General features: G+C 43.0%; 1 protein-coding gene across 3 annotated transcripts; it reads left to right on the top strand.

The window, feature by feature from the left end:
- The first annotated feature begins 549 nt into the window (after nt 1–549).
- mepcea (methylphosphate capping enzyme a) lies at nt 550–10,756 on the top strand. Of its 3 annotated transcripts, none has more exons than XM_083987272.1 (5): nt 550–783; nt 2,094–4,007; nt 6,052–6,270; nt 6,363–6,486; nt 6,567–10,756. In XM_083987272.1, the coding sequence occupies exons 2-5, from the start codon at nt 2,142–2,144 to the stop codon at nt 6,599–6,601; spliced, it is 2,244 nt and encodes a 747-aa protein (XP_083843398.1). In that variant the 5' UTR covers nt 550–783; nt 2,094–2,141; the 3' UTR covers nt 6,602–10,756. The 3 variants fall into 3 exon arrangements, with proteins under 3 accessions (XP_083843398.1, XP_083843397.1, XP_083843396.1); XM_083987271.1 differs by lacking the exon at nt 550–783 and adding an exon at nt 802–1,001; XM_083987270.1 differs by lacking the exon at nt 550–783 and adding an exon at nt 1,103–1,199.
- The last annotated feature ends 3,569 nt before the right edge of the window (nt 10,757–14,325 follow it).

A 14,325-nucleotide genomic window follows, 5' to 3' on the forward strand; every position in this document is an offset into this window, starting at 1 on the left:
GCTATGCTGGGCCTTTTTGCAAGGTTGAAAATGTTAATGGTTTGTGCTAGTGTTGACACTACAAAAGTGTTTTACAGGCCTAACATTAATCTTTACTCTCTCTTTGTTGATAAAACTCGTTATTATCCACTTTGATTACTGTTATCTACCATGATAACACTGAAATTCACCAGTGTCTGGAAATATTAGGACCTATGTAGTTTTGCTCTCTAGCCTAAATTGTTGACTTTTGTATTGGGAATCATCTGATCTATCAATCCATGTGAGCAACTGGGCGATTCATCTAATCAATAATCGATAAGTAGTTGTAGTAGCCCTCATGCTAACCGGCGGCATGAGGCTCATTATAATATCCCAGTATGAGGCCAGTCCTCCTCACCACCTTGCGGGCAGCAGTCACAGATCTCCGCCCCAGTCATCATCATCATCTTGGGCTACAGCTCGGAGCCCGGATGCGCCGCCGCCGCCATGCCGACGACTCTGCCTGTCTGTCTGTCAGCGAGCGGAATAATTTAATATTTTATCCACCAACCTGCCTGACACACCGGAGAGGGAGCGAGAGCGACTAGGAGTTGACTGAAGAAGTCGTCAAGAGAGTTTGGGGAGGGGGTGGAGGTGGAGGAGTGGAGGAGCCGTCGAGGGCGGGCGGACAACCAGAGCACAGCGGCGGCGGCTCGGAGCAGCAGCAGCCCGCGGCGGCGCAGTGTTTCCCTGCCTGGTGGTGGTGCTGGTTGTGCAGCGGCAGCGACGGCAGCAGCAGCTTGGCACCGCGGTTGTATCGATGTAGGGTCACTCACTTACTTGTGTTGTGTTGTGTTGTGCATGTGTGTGTGTGCATGTGTATGTATGTATGTGTGTGTGTGTGTTAGCAGCTAGGCTAACGTTAGCTCGAGCTGAGAGGAGGGAGAGTGCGTGCCGTGCCGTGCCGTGCCGTGCCGTGCGGGGTGTTGTAGTGACAGTCCGCCCGGCCGGAGGCGGAGAGAGAGAGCTGCGAGGAGGAGGTGAGACTGTTATTTTGATGGTGACTTACACTGTTGACTGTTTGGGGAGGAGGGAGGAGGGAGGTGGGGGGTGTATGTGGCCATCTGGAGGGGTGAGTAGTATCACTTTCATAAACGCGGCGGCGGCTCACAACACGGGAGGGTCGCAGACGGTCCAAGGCAGCATTAGGAGGAGGGTATCTGTCCATCGAGGTGGTGGTGGGTACTTGAGTGTTTGTCTAATGAAATGTCTAATGGAGCTGAGCTGAACGTTTACTCGACGTTTCAGTCTCCTCCTGGCCCGCGACAGAGGAGCTAAGAGCTAGCATGCTAACTGGAGGATAACTAACTAACTAACTGTCCAACACTGAGAGAGACCCCCCCCCCCCCCCCCCCCAAACTTTTTTTTTTTTTTTTTTTTGTAGGTCAGTAACCTCTGAGCAGACACGTTTCAGATCCTCACAGTGATAATAATGGTGTAATCACGGATCCCTTTAAATGTTAGTGCAACTCTATGTTGCTCTAATGTTGAGCATGAGAGTGGAAAGTAAATGGTTATCTTGTACCTACATCCCCTTCAAAGTAATTGATCATGACGTGAACTTAAACTGACCCTTTTTTTTTTTAGTTTGCCCCCTGGAGGGCGCAGGTATTAAAGTGTTTTTTACAGGCCTAACATCAGACATTACTATCTCTCTCGCTTTTTGTGGATAAAACGCTGCATAAACGTGTTGTGTTGTCATCTACTTTGATTAATGATGTTGTCTATCTTGGAAACGCAGAAATTCACCAGAGTAGGGCCAATGTAGTTTTGTTCTCTATATGATTGTAGCCTAAGTTGTGGACTGTTGTATTGGGAATCATCTGATCTATCAATCCATATGAACAACTGATCGATTAATCTCATCAATACTTATTAATCAGGGGTGCAGGTAGGTTTGAGGATCCCAGAAGTGTAACATAGTGGTAAATTTAACTTACAAGTGATTTTTAGCTTTGCAAGTGAGTGAGATTGCAGCAGCCCTCTTTTTTTATGTAATATTATTCTCCGTGCCTGAAATGGTTTGTGCTTGTCAGCATTTTATTTAACTGATGTTCTCTGGGACTTTTTAGATCGAGGAAAAACTTCCATGTCTGGATCGGCTCTGCAAACCAAAAGAGATGTCTGTCGATGAGGATACTGTAAAGACTGGCAGTCCGCAGGCCAGCTCCACTTCATCTCTGCAGCTCTCCGACTGCACTGGAGGCTACGGCAAAATATCTGTAATGGTGGAGGGTACGGCAGCCACCCCTGACTTTGCAGCTGCGTGTCCTGTCCCGGGCACTGCAGCCTCGCCGAAGCACACCAGCGCGACTGACACGCTTACCCACTCGGACGATGCAGGCCAAAGAGCCGAAGGAGGGAACGAGAACAACATCAATCGCAGGAACAGCTTCCATCATTCCAAGCAGCAGCAGCAGCAGCAGCAGCAAACAAAACTAACAAAACGGCGCAACACGGCGAACTCCAGCTTCAAACATCCGACGTCCGGCAAGAGGAGACGAAGGGCCAACTCCGAGAGCGACTCCGTCCTGCCCACCAACTTCCTTCTGGGTGGGAACATTTTTGACCCGCTGAATCTCAACAGTCTGCTGGACGAGGAGGTCAACAAGGCGCTGAACGCAGAGACGCCCAAGTCCTCCCCTCTGCCGGCGAAGAGCCGCGACCCCGTGGAGATCCTCATCCCCAGGGACATCACGGACCCGTTGAACCTGAACAGCGGGATAGCGGACAGCAGCTTCTTGGTGTCTCCCTTCAAGAGTGGCGGCAGGAAGAGGCACCGCAACAGACACCATGGAGGAGGAGGAGGAGGAAGCAGCGGAGGAGGAGGTGTTGGTGTTGGTGTTGGTGGTGGTGGTGGGATTTCAACTTCACAGACCAACCTCTCAGAATTAGGAAGAAGTGAGGTCAAAACTGGAACCTCCACACCACTTCCAGGCGTGTTGGCCTCGTCCTCCGCTCTAGATGTCTCCAAAGAGTCCAACAGTTTCTCCAGCGTCACGGGGGATTCCCTGGAGCAGTCGGCGGACAACTCGGCCAGCTGCAAGGAGGAGACGACGACTGTGCTGTCCGTGTCGGTGGAGGAGTCCACCGCCTCCACGTTGGGAGGACCGAACCAGCACACGAGCAGCAGACGAAAGCGCAGGCGCAATTCTGGCAAAATGGAGACTCCTGTGACCCATTCTACCCCGATTGGGAAGTCAGGCTCTGCAGAGAGGAGCTGCAGCGGCACACAGGGACAGAGACATTCTCAGTCTTTCCACACACCAAGAAGCGGACCGCCAACGGGCTCGGGAGGCCGTCAGTACCAACAGTCCCAGGCGAAGGAGCAACGGATGAAGTTCCAGTATGGGAACTACAATAAGTATTATGGCTACCGCAACCCAGGTGCCGGTGAAGACCCACGGATGTGTGTGCTTCGTCCAGAATGGTTTGAGGGTAAAGAGGTACTGGATCTGGGGTGCAACGCAGGTCACCTAACACTGTATATTGCCAAAACGCTTAAACCCGCCCGCATATTGGGCCTGGATATTGACAGTGGACTGATACATGCAGCAAGAAAGAATATCAGACATTATCTCTCCGAGCTGCAGACCCAAGAGGCCAGGCGTGCAATGCAGGCGAAAAAGAGCACTAAACAGGAGGAGAGCAATGGAAACGAGAGTCACACAGGCGCGGAAGAAAAGCACAATGAAGCCGAGAGCAGGGATGAAAATGGGAAGCCGGTGAAAGGAGAAAGTGGCCCCGCAGACGCTGTAAATGACAATGACTCCTGTCACACAGAGGAGGCAGGGACCCAGAGGCAGGACAACAAAACAGAGGAAATGGAGCAGGGAGATTGTGATTCAACCCCCGCTGATCAGCCTGTGAGCTGCTCTTTTCCGATGTCCCTCCAGATCTCCAGGGGACCCATCGCTGCGCCTCCACTGACGGAGACACCCACCACACAGCCTGGGGAGTTCCCCTCAAACGTGTCCTTCCTCAAGGTAAGATGGCGTTTTATGTGCGAACATCTGGTGCAGTGTTGGTTGCTATGTAATTGCATCTTGGGGGCTCAGATGAAAGGCTGTGCTCCACAGTGAGGTGCTGCCTGCGTTATGTCTGCATCACACAGTACGCACTCATTCAAATAAGGGAAACTATTAAACAGACCTGTTAAGAAGAAGGAGAAATGTTCGTGGAACGTCTCTGAGCTCTGACTCACTTCACCAGAGGACTTGATATAATCTCTGTGCCCACTCATTTTCCCTCGAACTTGATGGTGATAATTGTCTTCTTTCTAAATTAGGGGTAGCGCTGTCACAGCACAGTCGTCTTCATTACGGCATGCGCTCTCAACCATGCAGCAAACCTAGAGAATACAAACATCTTCCATTAACTTGCCAGGAAAACGAAAGTTTATCGATTCATCAAGGTCTTTTATAAATAATATTTTAAATGCTTGTCATTAGGTCTCAGTTGTAGTAGTTGTAGGCTTTCAGAAATGGATAGTCACGTAGGACTTTCAGGCGTTTATCAAAGATTTTGTTAAAAGATACCTAGCACTCACTCTCCTCTTGTGGGTTAATAATAATATTGAAAGTAAACGCATCACATCTCAGTTACATCCTCTAATAAGGAAGCATCTGCACTTCTTTCATTTCCTGCGTCACTTTATTTATACCAATCTTCAATTGCTCTACACTATCTCAAACCGTGAGTAAGGAGGGAATTACCACAGGTTTGCAATGCTTACATCTTGTGTCTTGCATGACTTTGTGTGTATGTTTTGTTTCCTGCAGTAGAGGCTTCCTAATCTGTGACACTACTGGTGATTTTGGGAAGTGAGAGACAGAAGCAGCAAAGAGTCAGCAGTCTGCCCTATTCACCAGATTGATGTTGATTCTGATTCAGCTTTCCTCTTGCCAGCCTTCTTTGAGAATCTGACAAATACTCTGACGGCTTTTCTTCAACTTCGCTTCAACGTTTCTCAGGGTTTTATTATCCTGGTTTCTGTGGAAGTTACTTTTCTTCACTGGCCTTGTGCCTTCGGGTTGTATATAGGCAGTTGCATGAATTGGTTAGATGCAGAAGCTGTAGTGTCTGTGAATGAAATCGATAACTGCCCCCCCTCCCCACCTCTCTCTGCTATGTGCATTGGAGATAATGGCAGCATAGCTCAGAGCTTATTGTGTAAATCAGTGAAAGGCCGCAAGATGAAGGCCTGAGCCCCCTCAGTCTGCTCAATACAAGATGGATTTGAAAGAAATGTCAGTCTGTGTAGTAGCCTATTTGTTTGACAAACCTTCCTTGGTATCAAGTGCAGGAAGCTGAAGAGAAACATCTCATTTAACGCAGCAGCTGTTTTTTCTCTTATCAACCCCCAAATGATAAAATTACAAGCACAGTTTCAGTGATTAGAAAGAAAATCTTGATCCTTTATCATCCAACTTGAATGAGTGGCAAATCGAACCAGAGCTAATTAGTCTACGTCAGTGCTCTCCCTGATATGGCATTTCAAAATGTCTTCCATGAAAAAGGGCTGCTCAGACTATCGAGTTCCTCAGACTTTGTTCTCTGTCGAAGTCTATTTAAAGGAAGATCAGAATCAAGTAACTCATTGTTTCTGCTCAGCTCTGCTGCTCTGTTTTCTGTTTTTCTTATTCAGCATCAATCATGTATCTCAGTCCTTTCCAGTGTCTTACTGCTCTTCATTATACAATAAGCAACATCTGTGTATTGTAACCCAGGTTGATGCTGTCCTGTCACTCATTGATTCTACATAAAAAATAAATTATTGACTTTTTTTCTCTCTCAAATAATCATTTATTATTCTGTAAAATGTCATAAAATAAATACCCATTGTAAGCTTCCAAATATCCATTAGACATTCAGTTTTCTTGTTTAGTTTGGACAACCATGATTTTATTTGCAAAGATACAAAACATAGAAAATCAGGGAGCAATGTCAAGTTCAATTTTGTCACTTGATAAAGGGCCAATTAACCCCAAAATGTGTTTTTCTCACCACCCCTTTTGTTTTTCCTTTTAGGCCAATTACGTTCTTGAGAATGATAACCTGCTTGTGACTCAGCGGCCAGAGTACGATGTGATCCTGTGCCTGAGCGTTACCAAGTGGGTTCACCTGAACTGGGGAGACGGTGGCCTCAAGCGGCTTTTCAAGAGAGTCTACAGACATCTCCGTCCTGGAGGGATGTTCATCCTGGAGCCACAGCCGTGGGAGTCCTACGTGAGGAGGAGGAAGCTGACTGTAAGAAACTGAGATGACTGGTTCACATCATGAGTTCTGTTACAAAGCAAATGTACCTGTCTTTATAATGTGCCTGTTTTTTCTTTTGACAGGATAATATCAACAGGAATTACCACAGCATCCACCTCAGACCTGAACAGTTTTCATCCTACCTTACAAGTGAGGTGGGCTTCACCAGTTTCGAGTACTTAGGGGCCCCCAAATGTTCAATAAGAGGTAAGTTGATGAGTCAGTCCTACTTGTTATTCATTGTTGTAGATATCTGCCATGTTCAACTTTTCTTTCCGTTTTGACAGGTTTTCAAAGGCCAATGTACTTATTTCACAAGTGACCGCTCCTGCCTTGAAGATCTTTGAATGTGAGTAGCCTGATCCACCATCATACATACAAGCCAGCCAGCTGCCCTGGACTGCAAGGAGTCATTGTGAATCCTTAACAGTTACTCCAGCTCTTCAGACGCTGAAGGTGAAATTCAGAAAGGAGGAATGGGACCAAAAGTGGAATTTATTTTGTAAAGACAGGGTCTGTGGAGAAGAGGCACCTCTCGGTGCTTTCTGTGACTACAAATACTTAAAAGTATGGAGTGAACTCAGACGGGAGTCGACAATGTGTAACCTGGAGCCAGACATCACAGTGTGGCCGGACTGTGAAAGATGTGCTCATCTGATGAGCTCCTCGGACTGTCCAAGTGCTAATGACGCCCCGGTTTGATGCAAGGCCATAACACATGTTTGAAAACCTTTGGCCATATACCTTTACTTTCATTACTTGGTTCTGTGCCACCACATCATCATACATTATACATGTAAGGGTTGGGAGATAAAAGGGCAGACTTTCCTAATTGGCCACCATTAGCTGGCAGGAGCTGATGCATTCTCCATATTAGCTCATTGCGAAACTGCAACACATCACCACATTAGAAAGGCACTGAACAGATCCTACACCGGCGTGATGTCTCTTTCACAGCCACACTGGAGTGCAGACACACAACACTGTGCCGGCTCCATTACAACTACTCATGACATCCTAAAAACACTCTTAAATTTGCATTATGTTTGAAGCCTTGAATCCTGTTGCAGCAAAACATTTCAATTCACATATTTTGAAACAGCTGAAGTTCCTCAGCCAAAGAGACAGTGTAATAGCTGATGTGTCTGTCCCCATCTCCCAACCTTACTATGTAGCTTGATTTTTCATTATTTTTGCAAAATGGGCCTACAATGCTGAATGAACTTGAATATGTTGCAGAGCTGTCAAAATGTTTAACTCCATATTTTTGAAATCCAAAAAGCTCCAAAATTGCACAAGTTGGAGACCTGTGAGAGGTCGTGTGACTAAGTGATAAAAGATGATGATGCATAATGAGAAAGGTGCACTCAAAACAATTAAGATCCTGTGAAATGCTGAATGTTAATGCAGTCACTGTTGTAAAAGTGCTGTCTTTTTTTCAGCAAAATGCCCACACAGTGACATTTGTTGTGCAGTTTAAGTGAAAAGGAATTGTATGAAGGTAACAATGGGCAAATTGGTGAGTCATCATCGGCCACAGTGACAAGCAAAAACAACCCTTAGATCTCGAGGAGACACCAGTTCACAAAGTCTGGCTATTATTGGGAATATTTGGACGGCATCACAGAATTGAAATCAGCTCCAATGTTAGGATCCCAGGTGCTAGCGGAACATTTTCATTTCCATGTTTCAAGAAAAAACATTTGTACTGTTTTAGTGCACCTTTCTCATGGTGCATTATCATCTCTTAAAGCTTAGATCTTAATCACTTCTACCACTGAAGGAGCAACAGGTCGCTTCATGGGCTCTGCAGCCTTTTTGATGCTCCATCCTAATGGTAGGGGGCACATTTGAGCTGTGATGACACGCAGGTGTTGGCCTCAGCTCAGGATAGTTCACCACAGGGACCATTTTGCAAAATAGATGAGTAGCATGCAGTGATCTGTTTTCTATTTCTTTTTTTCAATGACAGTTAAGCCATAGACCTATGTTACATGTTGTTTGCAGTGTCCTTCATGAGGTGCCGACTGAGAATCAAATTAAAGGCAGAGGCCTAGTAGATGAAATGCTACAGCTTCATCAGTGCTGTATAAATCTGGCACATGCACAGTTTTGTGTGGTCTGATCATCGCAACTGGACAGGCATTAATTCAAACAGCATCTGAACCACTTAAAATGCTCCTTGGTTTTACATTTTTGCATTACAAGTTAGATTTGTAGAAAATGGAATATAAACACGTGACTTTGTACCAAATTTGAATATAAATATGCTGTTTGTATTGAAGCGCTGCCAAAAAATGTTATGGGTCATTTGCCCTTAAATTTGACAAAATATTTCATCATTATCTGAGTCTTTGACCTAATGAGGACGGTTATGAGTTACAGGTAGTCAGTCATTGTGATTGTATCTTTATTGGTGTGCACTGAGCATCGCTCATCTACAACCTTTCATTTGAAGTGGCTGGGACAGAAAATCTTCCGTATTTTTGTGACTGACTCAGTCTCAGCGTTTGGATCACGAGGGTAGAAGATGGATGATGTGCGTTTCTATTTTAGTATGTGATCGGTGTAAATAAGTTTGCAAATTTTGATTCGCTGTTGTCGATATTAAGTTCATATCTGCTTTTTGTCATTTTCCGGTGGATTTGCTTTTGTCTTGTTTTTCAAATGTTTGCTGCCAATTTGCGGGTGAGTCACAGGTCAGAGTTTTCGTCCTAAAACGGATCGCTAATCCGGCTCTGTAACAACAAGTGAAAATGTACATTGCAAAGTTCTGATGTGTTTGCTTTTTCTCTGTCCTGGCAGGCACATGGATTGTTAGATTAGCTCTTTATTTTTTTTATAAACTGTTTGAAAGGAGTGTTCGCGTTAACACACTCTCATTTCGCTTCATTTGACATGCTATAGGCATTTTAAAACGATTCAAAATCGATAAAGATTTGAATACTTTTTCCATCAGACTTTTTATAACAAGTTGTGGAACACTGATTAAACCTATTAAATGAAGCTTCAGGTTACATTTTGAATTGAAAATGAATTGGCCTCGACCTCAGTTGGCCCAACAGACACAAAGCACCAAATCACACCTTCCTCCTAAGCTAAGACAATCGGATTCTCAGGCTTGGATCAGCCCACTGCTGTAATTTCAAGGGCATTTTGCTTCTTGTATTATTAACAAACAATTTCATTCTTGCAGGTCTAATAATAAGCATTTTATTTGAAAAGAAAAATGTTTAAAGCTAATTTGTGTTAAAGATTGCACCTTACTGTGTCAGCAGTGGTATTTTACAGATTTTAACCCAAGAGGTCTGACTTGTAATTCCAGGTATTCAAGCTAAAGCATGTCTTTGCTGGAGATGTGAAATTATATGTTGTTAATTATAGTGCTGTTAAAAAAAAGCCTTTGTACTTCCCTTGAGGTTTTGCACAAAGTTGTGCAAAGTCATGAATGGAAAACAGGGTGTAAATGTAACAGGGTGTGGTGTCAGTGAGAAATATTACTATTTCAAAACCTACGGTGGTAAAATCTCATATTCAGGTTATAGTTTACAGCACAGTTCTGTGCAATATTTGCTCTTCAAAATTGTGATTCTGGCTTTTCAGCCTGCAAAAACTGGTTCCAATGTAGGATGGGTTGAAGTTAAAGAAACCAGCATAGTGTTGAATATGAAAGGTTTAGCGTCTTCATGTTACAAACACAACAAAAGGTTAATATGACAAGATACATGCAACTGAAAGCACAACCTGTTGTATTATTTTTTAAATTTATCATAATGTATATGCCTTGTTTTGTATTTGCAGCTTGAAGTACATTTTTGTTATCTGGCATTTTGTTGAGAGAAAGAGCTGTTGTGGCCTTTATTTAACAACATTTTGCTGGTGATTGATGATCGTGCTTTGTGCAGCAGATCTTCAAATGCCAAGGAAGAAAACCTCATATTCAACACCATGCTTACATTTTCTCATGTCAAGTCATCCTTTAATCTGAAATCATATCAATTGTTTAACAGCAGAGCAAATAACAGTGGAAACATATTTTTAAAACCTGTAGCTACAACCTGATTATAATATTTGAGCAGCAATCCCAATATATTTCTCCAACACAATAATTATTAGCAGATTTGGAACATGAATTTGTTCTGAAACTATAATAATAGAGTCTGGATGTCTTAAAAACAAACATGTTTGTCTCTTTGGAGCACAACAAATGCATAAATTCAAGGGGTGTATGATTTTTTTTTATGGCACTAAAATTCACCTCTTCCTGTTAAATTTGCACTGATAATGACTTGAGGGAATTAAACTACCGGTAGTTGAGTACATTTTTATTTTTGCAGTTTCAGTTGATGTTTTACATGTAGCCTGACGTTCCTAGAATCAGGTTTATGGACAAACTGTTTGGAATAAAATATGCCCTCTGTCAGGAAAGCTTTTTAATTTTCATGCCTCTGAACAACAAGATATATCTGAATGTCTCTCTGTGTAACATTTTAATTGATTAAAAGTGGTTCCAGATCTGGTGGTTCAGGTTTTCTTTCTGGTGGAAGTACAGTATGTACAGACATTAAGGTATTGACTACTCTCTGAATTTTTATTTTATTTTTTTTATAAGAAACAACCTGTGATGTGGCTTGTAAAGCTGCTGTCTTATTAGTCATGCCACATTTTGCTACGACTCACATGACCTGCCTTCAAAAGCTGCTCTGATAGGCAAGAAGTAGTGAGGAATATTTGTGGCCTGCGAATAGCTGTTCTTATTGAGGTGATCGTCACAGCTTCTATAAAAAAGGTTAGTAACCTACTTTTGAAGGAAGTAGTAAGTTAAAAGCAAATCCATCCCCAACATCAGGAAACGGGTCAAGGTCAAATGAAGTCACCAGGAGGAGTTGTTTTCAGCTACGTATGTAGGAAGTAAAACCCTGTGACCTTGCATGTGATCTGGCTGCTGCTGTATACAGTTAATTCATGCCGTTTATTTCTCTCTGTAACAGCCGATGTGATAATTAAAGACAAAGGCCCAGAGTCCAAAGTTTGGTTGGAACAATGTGTTGGACTGCAATACCTGCCAGTGCAACAACATCTTAATCAGTGTGTCTATTGCAGGGCTTTTCAGCGAATTGTGTGGCACAAAGGCCGTCTTTAAAGGTTCAATCATGTTAATATCTTTTGTTTTTCTACTGTATTTCAAATGTATTATTATTTAGTCAGTGTATGCACATAGTATTTGCTCATTTACTGAAATCAGTGCATGATTTCAGACCAGATGCTGCGATGCTTCAAACTGCATTTCATTTCATCCTAACAATTTCTCTTCAAATGTCCTTCAGCAAATTGTATGAAAGAGGAAGCAGTTTAAGATTAATGTCAGAGCAAAAACCAAACCATGAAAAGGAATATGCTCTAAATGTAGTGAGAAACAAGACTCAAGGAAAGTGTGGATACATTTGAAGTGATAAAAGACCTAATTGTCAACTCCTAACAGAGCTGCAGAGATGTCCTTCAGTCACTAACACCACAAGGACTAACTTGTGTGCAGTGCTTTACGGTTGTAAAAGTAAAAGGCTTATGACTCTACATGGAGCTTGTGTCGTGGTATTTAATGGAGCTCCTTCCACAGGAGTTTAACTCGAGCCTGAATGTCAAGGACTACTTCAAATGAAGGTCAGGCATTGTTGCCCACCTGGATAATCCCTCTGGTGGTGCCAGTATCCTGAGAGGAGCTTCTATAGCACAGGGTGTGTGAGACTGGTCTGGTGTGAAGGGACAGTGGATGGAGGAAAATGTATATATTTTTAAGGGTCCGTTATACAGACGGCACAAAATATTCAACCATTTGTTTTCACCTAACATCATGATTAAAAGTAACCTCTCTACCACTTAACCAGAGGAGAGTGTTGCCACTGTTGGAAGTGGAAGATTTTTTTCACACACTGCCATCTAGTGAGGTAGAGGCCATTTTATTTTACCAACTTACTGACAGTAAAAATCAACTGAGTCTTAGAGGTTGCTCTAAAAGCACACATGGAAACGTTCCTACCTGACAGGATTATATTCATTAATTCTCAGGTGGTACATTTGTACACACCAATTGTGCTTTTTATAATGGAGACAGGTCAGAGGCCGAATCATCCTCAATGCTTTTCAGTGCGGCCCTGTTTTTAATGTTTAGTGAAAACAATCAATTTTGGACCCGTGTTTCTATCAGATAGACATTCAGTACATTCACATAGACTTCACAGTAAGTCTATCTCCATTTTATTTTGAGAAGTTAATCAGGTTTGAGCAACCGCACAAGAATAATACAAACCCAGAGTCAAATTACTTGGGCTGCAGTGTTAAACGTCATAGTTTCCATCTACAGTAGGTTATGTTTATGTGATCACACCATGTCCATGTCCCGATTTCCCCTCATCTATACAGTCACTATTCAAAAATGCATTCATTATCCAATTCATCTGTTTTAAGCTGTTGCTTTCTGTCAGCTTTGTGAAGACAGACAGCCTTGTGTAAACAGGTTTGCGGGGTTTTACCCCTTTGTAGTTTGGTCACGCTGCGCTGTCTGAATAGTACAAAGATTCAACCCAGATGACAATGCGGGGCACAATACAGTGGCTCCTGTTTACAAATAGCATCCATGCCTTTAACACCTAGTAGCCCGGGCCAGTCACCAACCATCTTCAGATCCTGGGTCAGTTAACTCTGGTACTACAGCTAGTTATGAGATGGATAATAAAACATTTGAATCATGCACCTGAGTTGGTTTCTGTATGTCTGCAATTAATAATTTTGTTTAAAAAAAGTATTATGTAGCCTCAAACTGAGATGAGTGTATTTGTTTTCAGCCTACAATTGTGTTGCCTCATAAACAGGCATAATAAAAGCACAGAGCCAAAGTTCATCAGCACAGACATTTGACCCTGTGATGATCTGAGATCTGCAGACATTAAGACAATGAATGTGCTTTGCAATCGTGACTGATGCATTGTGACGTTGTCCGTCTGTTCCAGACAGACAGAATGGTGAGATAACATAAACACAGACAAGAGACATAACACTTCATTCACAAAAGCCCTATTTCATCACAGTTATTTAGGTCAGTCACTTGACCATTATTGTCTCCTGTCAGTGCAGCGCTGAGCGACAGCATGCCAGACTCAACTCAGACTGCTTTCCATGCTGTTATTTCCCCAAGGTCAAGCCAAGTGGATAATGGGCTGCATATGTTTTTCAGTTTTAATGTGAATGCATCAGTTTGTATGATATTTAATCTTTATATTTATAGGCTATATATTTAAAGCTGATAGTGTCATCATCCTTACTAAACAGCAAAAAAAAAAAAACATCAGTGCATTTATTTTTTTAATGCATTTATTGGCAACACTGTATTTCAGAGAGCAGCACCCACTGTTCACACAGGCTTGGTTATGATCATCAAATGTGAGGTACAACATCAGTCACACCATGTTTCAGGGAACAATATGGGCAAAATGATTGCAGGGGCACACCTCATGAAAAGCATTCAATGTCAAATCCCACACCAATGAGCCCAAGAGGGACTGACTGAGGGAGAAGTTGTCAAATGGTTTGTCCAGGAAGATGCTGTGTCAGTTTCCAAGTTCCCCGGTACCTGAAGTGAAGGTGCTGGGATTTCTTGCAGGCATCAAATGACAACCGGTGCTAAGACCGCACAGCACAGCACCTGAAAATGAGCACAGTGCAACATAAAGGGAACCTCATAATCAGCAATATTTTGTTTTTGCCTTTTTTTTTAGAGTCCATGTGTATTTTCTGCTGAAACTCAAAAAGGATCATACAGTAACACAAGTTTTGGGCACCTCCACTTCATGATCTAAGCAGGTCTACCTGTATCTCCGAGGGCAACCGTGATGACCAACGATGTACTCCTGAGCATAGCAGAACCGTCTGCAGAGTCCTCTATACCCACATGTCCAGTACTGGGTTTCTGGATCATTTCCTATGGATAATTAGAAAAGAATCATAAATATGTTCCCATGTTTCTGATGAACATTTATAACATTTTTGTTA

Source organism: Trachurus trachurus (genome assembly GCF_905171665.1).
Source record: "Trachurus trachurus genome assembly, chromosome: 14".
NCBI classification, from domain to species: Eukaryota; Metazoa; Chordata; class Actinopteri; order Carangiformes; family Carangidae; genus Trachurus; species Trachurus trachurus.

What these genes read in the sequence shown, in the direction of transcription:
- mepcea (XM_083987272.1), top strand. Translation starts at nt 2,142, where the DNA reads ATGTCTGTCGATGAGGATACTGTAAAGACTGGCAGTCCGCAGGCCAGC. An exon ending in TGAGGAGGAGGAAGCTGACT is followed by an intron (nt 6,271 to 6,362) that starts GTAAGAAACTGA and finishes TTCTTTTGACAG; the next exon opens with GATAATATCAACAGGAATTA. An exon ending in CCCCAAATGTTCAATAAGAG is followed by an intron (nt 6,487 to 6,566) that starts GTAAGTTGATGA and finishes CCGTTTTGACAG; the next exon opens with GTTTTCAAAGGCCAATGTAC.